The following is a 13,218-nucleotide window of genomic DNA, read 5'->3' as shown; positions in this document are numbered from 1 at the left end:
TCGAAATGGACGTCTGTAGTCGTCAATGGCAGTGAATGAGTTAACCGAAAGCTTTTTTTTTTTGCTCTCGTATTGAATGTCTTTTGATTATGCTAGGAGTGTGTTTTCAAAAGTCGTCTTTGAGGCTTGATTAGCAAAATCGCCCCAGTCTGATAGACGTGCGTGGCTCGATGCTTTCCGGCTTGTCAAGGAGTCGGTAAAATTCCCAGGAGGACTCCAGAGATGACCCGTGATATAACTAATGATTCACGACAACTCGAATAATAGTTCATATAACATTCATATTATATGTCCCCCAAAGAGAGATTGCCATCTTATTGTGGTCAGGGGGTTTGTGTGCCTCAGTGACCCTAAGAGCAATACCAGGAGAAGCTTTACTCTAGCTTTACAGGTCTTAGTGTAGAGGCCTGACAGAGTGCAATCCACTTCTCTAGTGGAGACATCTTGTAATGCACCCCACTTCTTTCTGCGAGGAGGACGGACGTCTTTTGACCTCGACGTGTAAACCCAATGGCCGAGAAAAGACAATCTTGCCAATAAAGAAGCAACTGGGTGTGACATGTTGGTTTGAAGCAACTTTGCCATGGAGAACTGCACCTCGAGGTCAGGTCGTAAGGCCGGGTCAGCTTTGCCTTTGTCCTGCAAAGCGGCTGTGGCGTGAAAGGTCTGGAGAAGGTTGCTCAACGCGGAGGGAGGGAGGGACGGAGGGACGGAGGGAACAGAACGTTCTGTCTTTATGATGACTTGAGAGTCAAATGTTCCATTGCAAATGCTTCGTGACTTCAAAGCTGCTTGCCTTTCCGTGACGTGTCGTGTCGTGTCTTGTCGTGGGCAGCGATTCAACTGAAGAGGGCGCAACAGCAATGTGTCAATCAATCCTCTCATTTAGCAATTCACCTGAAGAGGACGCAACAGCAATGTGTCAATAAATACTCTCATTTATTTCTACAAACATAGTTGCTCCATCAGAGCACAGACACACAGCTCGGTCACTTTTCCATTCCACATAGAACCAAAACGGCGTCGATTCAAGCAAGCGCCAAACGTCATGTTGTACATTTGACCTATTCCTTTGCTCCTTTCTCTTTGACTGCATGCTGAGGGAAATCAAGTTGATTGGTTGGCAACTTGCAAGCAAGCCTTCAACTTGGGCAGAAGCTTTGAGACGACGAAGGCTGAACGTGTCAAAGCAGAGTGACGTCACGCGCGGTGCGGGCTAGGACTTTAGTCGCGTCCGTGGGTCAGTCGCACTTGTCGAGTTGGAGCCGCCGTTCCTGTCTGCCAGTCTTCCAGTCTGCCTGCCTGCCTGCCTGCCTGTCTGCCTCGCTCGCTGTCTGAGAGTCTCGCATCGCAGCCCAAGTTGTTGATCACCCAAGGCGCCCGAGGATGGTCCACCAAAGTTGCCGCGGCCGCCGCGAACTGCTCATCATGAGTCTGCGCCCCGCACTTGTGTGCTTTCTACTGCTCTCCCTAACCAGGATGGCCGAGTCAGATGGTAAAAGCTTCCTCACGACACTTTGTCAATTTCACACCAATGGCACATTGCGAATGCGATCAACGTCAATTTGGTGTCGACTCACTCGAGTGCAAGCAGCCCTAATGGTTTTCATGTCGCCAACGAGAGAGATCGATGCAGTCGCCATCTGAGGAGTTCTTTCTTTCCAAGGACTTTTCTTCACCAGTTTGAGCCAGTCTTTGTCGTTTTCTATCTTGCGCTCCTGAGTTAAGGTCGCTGGTAACTTTGAAGTGAATCGGTTTCAAATAGGCAAACCACACATGATTCTTCTTTTTTATTCTATTTCTTTCCTTTTTCTCTTTTCATTGGTGTGCAGGAGTAGTCTCTCTTTTTTTTTTTTTTTTCCGCCTTTGAAATAAAGCAACGAATAAAGGATGTCCGTTTCATTTTTGTATAGCTTGTATTTGCTTTCAGGTGTTCTTGTTTGGATGAAGTCAACGTTTTCTTTCTTTCTTTCTTTCTTTCTTTTTTTCTTTTTCTTTCTCTCTCTCTTTCTTTTTCTCTTTCTTTTTCTCTGTCTTTCTTTTGTTAGAGCGACACCCTAACTAACCCTCCTGCCGTTTGCTTTGGTTTATTGATAGATTTCAATTCGTAAGCCTCCAAAACAAAATCAGGTCCCTCTCTCCGTCATTTCGACTGAATCATAGCCAGCCTGTGCAAAAGATCATCATCGTGATTGGCTGTACTTCCCGTCTGATGCGTCGCACGTCGTTTGTGTTGGTTGTATTGATGGCGTACGCCCGCTAGCTAGTTAGGAGCCGTGAGAATTGTTTGAAAGGAATACTCTGCCACGGCGATGAGTGCAAAAAGCAAACAATCCATTGTAAAATCTCTCGCTCATATTATTCTTTTGTTCCTTGCTTGTCCAGACTGCGACGGCGTGACTGAACAGGTGCAATTCTGCAAAGCTGGCGACAATCTCAAACTGACCTCAGGTGCCGCAAGTGACACCGTCACATGGAGCGGCACCGGCGTAACTCGCGCTACATATGCCAATGACGCAGAACAAAAAGTCCTGGAATTGGCCGGCCTGAGCGCTGCAGACAGCGGCAAGTACACTGCCACCTACGGCGGCGACACCAAGAACTTCTTAATCCTCGTCGGAGCCGGTAAGTTGCACGACAATGGGCTGGTATCGCTGAGCGACCGTTGCGTTTTGTGAAAGACACCACGTGGCAAAGCGGGCGGCTTAAACGGTTCAAATTTGGAATGAAATTCAAATGTGCCACTTTGCCATCTGTGAGAAAAGCAAACGTTGCTCTCAGAGGAAATCGGGGCAACTCCTTTTCTTACCCTCGGCTGAAATCCTTTGCCGAGAGGATGGCGGGCGCCGCCGTCGTGCTACATTTGTCGGAGCGCAGAGCAAAATCGTGTAGCGCGTGCCCTCGGCGGGGCCCACCGGCTGCTGCACTCGGACTTGACCACTGAGGTGAATGTCACACTCTTTTGGGGTTTTTCAGTCCCCTGCGACGAAGGCCAAGAATGCAAAGTTGTGAAGGGGAGCTCCATCAAGATGGACTCCGGAGCGCCTTCCGAGACTGTCGCCTGGACTCATGAGAAGACATCTGGGGAGGCGGGTCCATCGATCCCTGACATCAACTTCACTGACAACAACAAGAAAAAGCTGGGCCTCTTCAACGTGAAAGCAACGAACGCGGGGACCTACGAGGCCAAGTACCCCAGCGGCGAACCGCAGACCACTAAAACATTTACAGTCTCCGTCCAAGGTAGCTCTCACGCCGCGGGATTGTTGCCACGAAAGGAATTCAGCCGATGCACCCTTGCTCAAAACTTTGCCGCCTCACTTCTTCTCCCCAACAGATCCCATCACCACTGTCAAAATCGAGGGCGACGGTTCTGTGTGTGCAGGCGGCAAGGTCATCTTAGAGTGCAAGGTCATAGGTGATGCCAAAGAGGTCACTTGGAAGAAGGGCACTACTCCCCAAACTACTAACGTCAATGGCAACAAGGTGACCATCAACGGGGCTAAACCGGGCGACGCCGGTGAATACACTTGCCGCGCCAAAAGCTACCTTGGCGGTCAACCGGTCGATAGCCCCGAGTTTACTCTCGCCGTTAGCGGTGAGTACGCCGCCATTTCTTGGGTTGACGTCAGCCCTGTTTGCGAATGTCAGTCCCTGTTTTCAACAGCGGCTGTCGACTGCGAGAAACAACAAAAAGGCACAAACTCCTCCACCTCCATCATCAACAGTGACGAAAAAAGTGAGTACTTCCACTCACTGGAGCAAGCCCCGCCCTGCCTCGCCCAGGCCAATGATTGTCGTCACCTTTGCTCTAGATAAGAAGGGGAATGCCGCAGCCCGGGCCGCGTCCTGCTCCGTCGCTCTGGTGGTGATGACCAGCCTCCTTCAGCTCTGCTGGATGCTTTAGACACGGCGGCTGCCGGGTGAGTCGCCGGCCGCACCTTGCTCCTTTGTTGTTCCTCCTCCTTTGCGATTGCCAACCGGCGGCTGTCTGCTTTTCCTCAGTCGAATGGAAGTGCGGGCGGGGGGCTTGACTGCCGCCGCCGCCGCCGCCGCCACCTTTGCCTTTTTGGAGCGGGAGGAGCGAGCGCCCAGAGTGGAGCAGCAGGCAAAGCTTTTTTTTTTTGTTTTTATTGTTTGTTCCTTGTTCCGTTTAGTTCACTCGAGCATTTGAATCATCAGAATCACTGAATCCGCCACACAATCCAAATGGTGACTTAGTTTTGCGAATGTTTTGGATTGCAAACGCATCATCAGTGTCGAAAAAGTCAGCGGTCCAGGCTCACCTTTGCATTTTCAGCCGCTTAGTTGCCGTCGTCTTTGTTATTTGACTTGGCACTGGAAACAAAGAGGGAGGGACGGCGGCACGCTTGCTGTAGGTAAGTGCTCCCCCCTAGCGGCGGAACTGGTGGCAAATGTCAAAAGGTTCAAAAATGACCTTTCCAATTAGGCATGTATTATTAATACCTTTTGGTAGCCATCTTTGTATGACCTCGGTTAGTTAACAACGAGTTTGTTTTCAGTTGTCGATTTGACCTATTTATCCAATTTATTGAGAGTAAGCTATTATCCGTGTTGGTATTGTCTCGCTCAATTCTTGGCGTAACACTGTTGAATGATTTGATCGAGTCCATCATTTAGTAATAGTAAGGTACCTTTTGTTAACCAGTCTCGAAGAATGATGAATTCTTTGATCTGTTCTTCCCATGTTGACTATGCGCATGATGATGGCGATCATTTCATCATTCACCATTTATATATTATTATGATTATTTCTTCATTTATTTATTATTCATTATTTATCTTTTTTCCTTTGATTATTCATTTATCATATCTCTTTTGTTACTCCGTATGGAATTAGACTTGTTTATTTGAACATTTATTCAATCGATTGAATCATTCATAGTAAGCTCTCTCTACGTGATTTGAAATGATAGGCGCGCTCACAAACACTTGATTTGTTGTTGATCTGTTGATTATTCAACCTATTTAATCATTTGTTCAGAGAATCGAGTAAGCTATCTTTTGTTCTTATTTGGAAATCTAGGCGGTCGTAGCACGGTTGACTTATTTGAATGACTCATTTATTGATTAAGCTCTTTTGTTCTTACATGAGTTGAAATGATGGGCGCCGCATGCTCACAAACACGCCGTCTGATTCAGCCATTGATTCACTCACTCTAATCAGTTATTCATAGAGTAAGCTATCTTGTAGTAAAAATGATCATCCATGTATACTGCTGGCACCTGAGAGAGATTGTGGGTCATGGCGCATGATGGGAAGTGTGAGGAGAGGGCGATTGGGGGCAGGAAATGACGCGCGAGTGTGGAGGGAAGGGGATTGGGCCGCCAGCAGCTCGTGTATGTAGAATTGTCTTAAGTTGTTATTTCGGTTCAATAAAAGCGATGAAATTGCACCCGACTCTGGTTTCTTTTGTCTGTAGCAGGCGTGCGTGTGCAGGAGAACCTTTGAAGGCAATGAAGGACCAAGGCATCGGCTGACATTTGACCAGTCAGCGCACAATTTGGGTTAACATTTGACCAATCGGCGCACTGCATGGATTTGAAGCGGCGGCTCGGTGGCGCACTGGTTAGCGCGTCTGCCTCAGGAGGGCAGCGGTTTGATTCCACCTTCAACCCTCCGTGTGTGGAGTGTGCATGTTCCAAATTAGTATGCCAGATGTTTTCAATTCAGGATATGAAGGTAACTTCTTGATATTGGAGAACACGCAGTCCCGCAGTTGTGCAGATTTCTGGGCTACGTGCGTGATCTTGAAGGCAGGAGGTGAGCCATTTGGAACTAAAAGGGTTTTTGTGACCTCGATTGGAGCACTAGGTTGGGCCGAACTAGCGTTTAGAAAGCCGAAAAATAAGCAAAACAATCGGGCCTTTTAATCACGCCTCATGCTCTCGCTGCTGACGTTGCCGTAAATAAGCTCCTCCAAGAGGATCATTTGAGCACTTAACACGCCGCCGTGGAGTATCTATGCGATGAGCCAGACAATTTGCTGCGATTGTGTCTCATTAGGCCTAATCTGCAGAGCCGATAGTGCCGGCCGGGCCTTTAACTAATGATCTCTGCAAACAATAGATGTCCTGCAGAGAAAATGCTGTGAGATGGAAGAATGTCTGATGCCGCACTGCGTCTGCAGTGTTTCACTTTTTGGCAGAGCTGGCAGGCTCATTGTATAGAGCGATAAAATTCCTGCTTTTCTTTTCGCCCTATTAGAATGTGGTGGGTTTTTTTTTCCTTGATTGCAATAATAGTTATTTTAATTTACCGATCATACCAAAAGTTCTGCAGAACTTTTTTATCGGTGCCAAGAACGGGAGGACCCCCCCCCGCCCACCACCCGCATCTCACACGCGTTGCGCCCCTGATCCCTTAAAAAAAGGTCACTTACGTTAAGAAAACAGCAGATGGCAGCATCTACATATTGACTGGAAGGCCTTTCTACGTACAGAAGATGAATCTGAACAGAATAAAAAATACAACAATAATAAAAAATGTATAATTGAAGATTTAATTCAAATATTTTTTTATTTGATAGTATTTACATTATATTGATTTATTTACAGTTATTTTTCTATATTTATATTTTAAATTTAATATTTCAATTATGTGTTTTTATGATTTAATCCAGGGGAATACGTCGATCGCGATCGGCCAGTCGATCTGGTTGATCGCATGACGTTTAAAAAAGAAAATTGCTGTATGCTAGAATCCAGACCATCGCTTGATTGACATACAGGTAGGCCTGTCGGGAGGCAATCACAGTGAACCGCACATGCGCCATAGACAGTAACTACAAAAATGCACGCACTATATTATTTATTTATTTATTTATTTATTCATTCATTCATTCATTCTATTTATTGTAGTGGGTAGATCTTTGTGACTTGGTCATTTTTAAAGTAGCTCGTAAGCTGCAAATGTTTGAGCTCCCCTGATTTAATCTATATTTTTACATTTTCTATAATTATTAGCTTTATTGATTTGGTAACGTTTTGTCAAGTTTTAAAGGACACATTTGTTTAAAGATTAAAGCTTTGTGTGGGCACATAAATTCGATAAAGCCATGCAATTTCACTTCTATTTATGCATATCACCGTCTTCTATTATTACGTTGACTGCACGTTAACGGGCACCCATGCGTATAATTACAATCAAACAAACGCAATAAATGAAACCGCCACAGTCTCTGCGTTCTTTTCTTATTTTTTTCACGCTGACAACACGCCCTAGTAAACTCCAAATTCCTCTCCATGTTAATCCCGCTGTGCATGCGCTCATTCCTGATTTTTGCTTGTGTGTGTGTGCGTGCGCGACCTCGACGACCCCCTCTGTGTTTGTGTGCTTTTTTATGCATGAGCACATCAATGGGTGAGGCCCCCCCCCCCCCCTTTTATCTGCACCCGGACACACGCCAACAAGCGGGATTTCCGTGGCTCACACATCAGGCATGATAATTACATGTGAGATGTTGCCCTGTTGCACCTTCACTTTACTCTGGAGGTATTTCAAGGTCGAATGGAGCCTTTTATTTCCAGGATTCACCTACACAGGGTGAATAAATGCTAGACGGGACATGGGCACCAGAGGGAATGTTGGCCAAGGCTTTTATGTCCTCTTGCGAGATGTGATTTGGACATCTAGTGATTTAAATCCACTGCTTACACTAACAGGATGAAGGTCAGATGTGATTTTGACCTCTGGTAATTGAAATCCACTGCTTACACTAACTGGATGAAGGTCAATTTAAGATATTGGCTGAAGGGAGTGAAAATGATGTGGAAGTTAGCTGAGCACACAGACCCCCCCACCCCAATGGTTTCTTTGGATTTGGCCATGATGGCTTATTTGAGGTCACCTGTTTGTGGGTTTTCTCAGCACTCCTTTTTGGATCATCATCACCACTACCAAATGTATGCGGGATTATTAATGTGAGCTTTGCGGTCACAAGCTCAACGCAAATCGATGACTTTGAGTACTTCAAACGTAATGTGGAAGTTTCATTTGGTCTTGAAAGTCTCTTGAATTATTGCTTAAGTCAAAGCAGAATGGTTGCTTGGATAAAAAATGGTCATCTTTGAGGACTAGAAAAAATTATTGTTGAGAGGCTTGTGAGAATTTCAATTTACCGCTGAAGTGAATGGAATATTGAATGGAAAAAACAGGGCGCAGTGATGTTAGCCCGTTTTGCGCAGAGGATAAAGAATATCTGCATTATTTTGTATACATTGTGTACATGACTACTGTAGGTTTCAAAACATGTCGCATACAGGGATGTAAAACACAAGGACGTTATTCATTAACGTAACTATGTGAGGTTTACATTGTTAGCTTTAAGGTAGCATACGATGTGTTAATTATATTTCGAATGGCGCGGGTGGGGGTTGTATTGTTTTAAGGAAATAATTTTTTTTCTCCTAATTGTCACAAAAAAGAAAAAAACAATAAATGTCTTCTGTTGCAATTTTGGATTAGGTTCTTCAGGCGTACCTAATAATTCCTTCACCTTATAGCTAACACAGCGCCTCCTATGCGTGATTTTTTTTTCACGCATCAACACGGGCGTGGCTACTACGTTTGCCTGAAGCATCGACAGAATGAGGGTAGGGGGGATCTGCAGCCGTGGTCTGCCCGGGGGTCTTGTGGATGCTCTAGTGATGAATGAAGAGTGACAGATCGGGGTTATCCGCCAGGGGAGTCCATTTTCTTTGCAGTGCACGCGGAGCTATAGCAAGAAGAGAGCGAGGCGTGAAGAGAACCCCTCCCCTCTTCTACCTCTCTCTCTCGTTCGCTCTCTCTCTCCTTCGCTCTCCACTCCGATGCATCAGTGAGCTTCAGGCGGCTCCACGCCGCATTGCCGCTGCTCCGTCTCACTCAAGTCACACACAGGGACTCAAAACAGTGGACGCTGGATTTAGGGGATCTTCTAGAAGATGGACATGCAACACATTCCTTCCTTTTTCTTCGCTTGCCATCCCCAGGCGATGCTGATTCTAGATGCGGCACGGCCACATATTTGGATGTAACCCACAAGTTTGCGCCTCGTGAATGCAGCAAACGCTTTGTATTTTTCTCGAGTGAAACGGCAATTCGTCGGAGCGGTCTCCGTCATGGCTGTTGACTGAATGGAAGAGCAGAAGAGTACGTGAAGGTGCACTTTCCGGAAGTCCGCAATCCCCCCGCACGATGCAGATCCTCTCACCCGGGATGCTATTGGTGATAGTCCTCGTCAATGCACAAGTGTGTTTGTCCGTGACAAACAATGAGGGCGGAAAAGAGGTCCTGATCCCGCACCCCGTCGGGACTTCCAGCGGCTCACCCCGGGATATTCGGCAAAGCAAAAGCAGAGACCGCGCCACAGGTGAGACCCCGGCGGCAATCATCCGAGGGACCTTGAACTCCACGCGACCGTGGAAACGAGGGGTTGCGGGAGAAGTGAGGCGCTTTGCACACAACAAGCACGACTTGAATGGGACGCTGACACCCGTGGAGGATGCCGTCTCCCGTTGGGAAACGATGCACCGCCGTAGTAAGAGGATAAAGTTGGATGGCGGGGTGAAGGGTGCGGGCACCCCGGCAGGTGGACACCACAATACGCTTAAGACCTCCTCAATGGGTGGAGGGGGGCCCACGGAGGGAGATCGACACAGGAGGGGAACAAAAGAGGTGTAAAAAAGCCCCCCCTTGTGGACGCCAAGTATGACACCCTTTACTGTGACTTTCTCTCTCCCTGCTGATGACGCATCGCTTCAACTAACGTTCAGCCAATCAGCGTACAGTTTGGGCTTGCGATATTACGCTGTAGTAATTCTACCGAAGAACCCGCTCTGACAGCGCCGATTTAGTAATCCAACCTCGTACTCACAGCTGTCCGTTTTATGTGCGTCTTTGGCAAGTAAGAGACTGTATTATGTTCAATAATAACTGTGGTGTATTGATTTGGTAATGTTGGTTGGTATAAGTATTATTTCAGTGCCTATTTGCTGCCAATGTGATACTTCTACTTTTACCCAGTAGAGGGCGCACTCGCCTAGAGTTGACTACCGAGGATTGATGTTAGACAGAAGAAGTTGTACAAGAGAGAAACCTGTGCTTGTACTGTGTGTGCCGTTCTATTAAAAAGTCCTCTAAACTTGGAGAGTGTGCGCGTCATTACGGCCACGATATAACATATTTTTGGACGAGTTGTTCGGACGACAAGGACTTAAGAAGGGAGGAGTACCAAGTACCGTGAAAGTTTGTAAAAGATGGCGACCATTGGCACTCTGGCGGCGTTTGATGCGAAAAATCAAAGCTGGGAAGAATACTGTGAAATAATGGATCAGTTTTTTGAGGCCAATGAGATTGATGATGGGGATAAGCAGAGAGCTATTCTCCTCAGTGTTGTCGGCGCATCTACATACAGTTTAATGCGGAATCTCCTTAGTCCAAATAAACCAAAAGAGAAGACTTACGGCGAGCTGGTGGCACTACTAAAAAAACACTTCGACCCAAAGCCAAGTGAAATCGTCCAGAGGTACAAGTTTGATTCTCGCAGTCGTAAGCCAAATGAGTCGGTGATGGAGTACGTAGCGGAGCTGCGGAGGCTGGCCCAGGACTGTAATTATGGCAACACCTTGGAGCAAAAGTTGAGAGACAGGATCGTTTGTGGAATAAATGATGATCGGATTCAAAGAAGACTCCTGGCAGAAGCAGATCTAACGTGTGGGAAGGCTTTGTCCATTGCAGTTGCGGCAGAAACAGCAACTAAAAATGCGCAAGACCTGCAGAATCCGTGCACCACTGCGACGTGCTTCAAAGTAAACAAAGGCCCGCAGCAGCGAGGTGCGTTCAAGTGCGGAAATGTTCAGGAGTGCTATCGTTGCAAAGGACAACACAACGCTGCAGAATGTAAGTTTAAACGAGAAAAATGTCATGCATGTGGAAAAGTGGGTCATATTGCCAGAGCCTGCAGAAATAAAAGCAAACAAAAGAGATATGTAGTAAATCCTACAGCTGAAAAGGAGCAGTCTCGTTCAAGTTATCGGTCTCATAACGTTCAAGAGCGACCGGAGGACAGTGATACAGATAGTTCAGAAGAAGATTCCTTTCCTTTACAAAATATAAAGTTTAAGCTTGGACGTATGAGTGAAATATACCTGAGAAAAGTTGATCCGTATACAGAGAGCATGAAACTAAATGGGAAGAGAGTTCAGTTTGAGATTGACACAGGTTGCAGTCTCACAGTAATGAGTGAGAAGACATTCCTAACAACATGGAGAACCAACAAGACTCCTTGTATTAAACCAGTTCGACTCAAGTTGGAGACATACACTGGGGATCGAGTTGAAGTTGTGGGGGCAGCTCAAGTCCAAGTCAAGTACAAAAAGCAAAGAGCTAAACTGCCCCTAGTGGTTGTGAAAGGAGATGGTCCCTCATTACTAGGCAGATGCTGGCTAGAGGACATTCAGCTGAATTGGAAAGAAATAAAAGCCAGACACAAAGAAAGACAAGTACATCAGATACACACAGACCAGAAAACAGTGGAAACAAAAGTGACCTTACAAGAAGTACTGTGCAAACATGATGAAGTTTTCAAGGAGGAGCTGGGCACTTTAAAGGGCACCAAAGCCACTATTCATGTGAAGGGAAATGCTGTTCCGCGCTTCTTCCGTCCAAGGTCTATTCCTTATGCCATGAGAGCAAAAGTGGATGAGGAAATTGACAGACTGTTAAAAGAAGACATTATCACACCAGTTAAGTACTCAGAATGGGCAGCACCAGTGGTACCTATCCTGAAACCAGTGGGCACAGTCCGATTATGTGGAGATTATAAACTAACTGTAAACACCGTGTCATCCCTTGAGCAGTATCCGATACCCAGAGTTGAGGATTTGTTCAATGCACTTGCCAAGGGTAAGCAGTTCTCTAAGTTAGACATGAGTCATGCTTATCAACAGATACGTATGGATGAGGACTCCGAGAAATACCTCACCGTGAATACGCACAGGGGATTGTTCACCTACAACAGGCTTCCATTCGGTGTGGCCTCTGCCCCGGCCATATTTCAGAGAACGATGGAGAGTCTTTTATGCGGGATTCCTCTAGTAGCTGTGTATCTAGATGATATATTGGTAAGTGGCATGGACCAATCTGATCACCTAAAAAACCTAGACTCTGTGCTAAACAGATTGAAAGAAGCGGGACTACGCCTTAGGAGAAACAAGTGTACGTTCCTTCAAGATGAAGTGGAGTACTTGGGCTACAAAGTCGATGCACAAGGATTACACCCCATTGCCCAAAAGGTCAAAGCAATCCAGGATGCTCCTGCCCCAGCAAATGTTTCAGAGCTGAAATCATTCTTGGGGTTGTTAAACTACTACAACAAGTTTCTTCCAAACCTGGCAACCCTGTTGGCACCATTACATGAGTTGTTGAGACGTGATGTTCGTTGGAAATGGGACAAAGAACAAGAAGAGGCATTCCAGAAGGCAAAGGACTTGCTTAACACTTCAGATGTTCTTGTACACTACTCAGCTGACCGTGAGTTGGTTTTGTCGTGTGATGCTTCCCCTTACGGAGTGGGGGCAGTATTATCACATATCATGGAAAATGGATGTGAGAGACCAATTGGATTTATGTCCCGTACCTTACAACCTGCTGAGACAAGATACTCACAGTTGGATAAAGAAGGTCTTGCGGTCATGTTTGGGATTGAAAAGTTTCATAAATACATATATGGTCGAAACTTTACCATTTACACGGATCACAGGCCATTGATTTATCTGTTCAATGAGAAGAAGCCAATTCCTCAAATGGGATCACCTAGAGTGCAGCGGTGGGCTGTGAAGTTGAGTGCATACAAATACAACGTTGTCTACAAACCAGGCAAACATCATGCAAATGCAGATGCCTTGAGCAGGATGCCAGTTCCTGTCAAGTTAAGGAAAGAGGAGAGTACTGAGCAAGTACTTATGATGGACATGTTGGATGAGACATCGATAGATGCAAAGCAGATAAAGAGCTGGACGGCAAAAGACACTGTTTTATCACAAGTTCATGAATACATCCTGAAAGGGTGGCCCACAGAAACCGATCCAAATCTGAAAGCTTTCCACCAGAGAAAATTGGAGCTCGGTGTTAGAGATGGCTGCGTTCTCTGGGGAGCTCGAGTGGTCATCCCTGCCAAAGGAAGAGATAGGATGTTAAAAATGTTACATCAAACT

At 46.2% G+C, this 13,218-nt stretch overlaps 1 protein-coding gene and 1 long non-coding RNA gene across 5 annotated transcripts in view; one reads left to right on the top strand and one right to left on the bottom strand.

Annotated features, from left to right (window-relative positions):
* Nucleotides 1-13,218, bottom strand: part of LOC133145060 (uncharacterized) — a 226,256-nt gene that overhangs the window by 49,163 nt on the left and 163,875 nt on the right. The window lies entirely within an intron of this gene.
* The window catches only part of LOC133145057 (basement membrane-specific heparan sulfate proteoglycan core protein-like), a 29,287-nt gene continuing 16,950 nt past the window's right edge, over nucleotides 882-13,218 (top strand). Inside the window, exons 1-5 of the mRNA XM_061268129.1 lie at nucleotides 882-1,495; nucleotides 2,386-2,625; nucleotides 2,977-3,243; nucleotides 3,338-3,598; nucleotides 3,668-3,739. Of these exons, the coding sequence (XP_061124113.1) occupies nucleotides 1,387-1,495; nucleotides 2,386-2,625; nucleotides 2,977-3,243; nucleotides 3,338-3,598; nucleotides 3,668-3,739 (949 nt within the window). The 5' untranslated portion in view covers nucleotides 882-1,386. The remainder of the gene's footprint in view (nucleotides 1,496-2,385; nucleotides 2,626-2,976; nucleotides 3,244-3,337; nucleotides 3,599-3,667; nucleotides 3,740-13,218) is intronic.

Source organism: Syngnathus typhle, linkage group LG21, assembly GCF_033458585.1.
Source record: "Syngnathus typhle isolate RoL2023-S1 ecotype Sweden linkage group LG21, RoL_Styp_1.0, whole genome shotgun sequence".
Taxonomy (NCBI): Eukaryota; Metazoa; Chordata; class Actinopteri; order Syngnathiformes; family Syngnathidae; genus Syngnathus; species Syngnathus typhle.
This window is presented reverse-complemented; position numbering and strand designations above follow the sequence as displayed.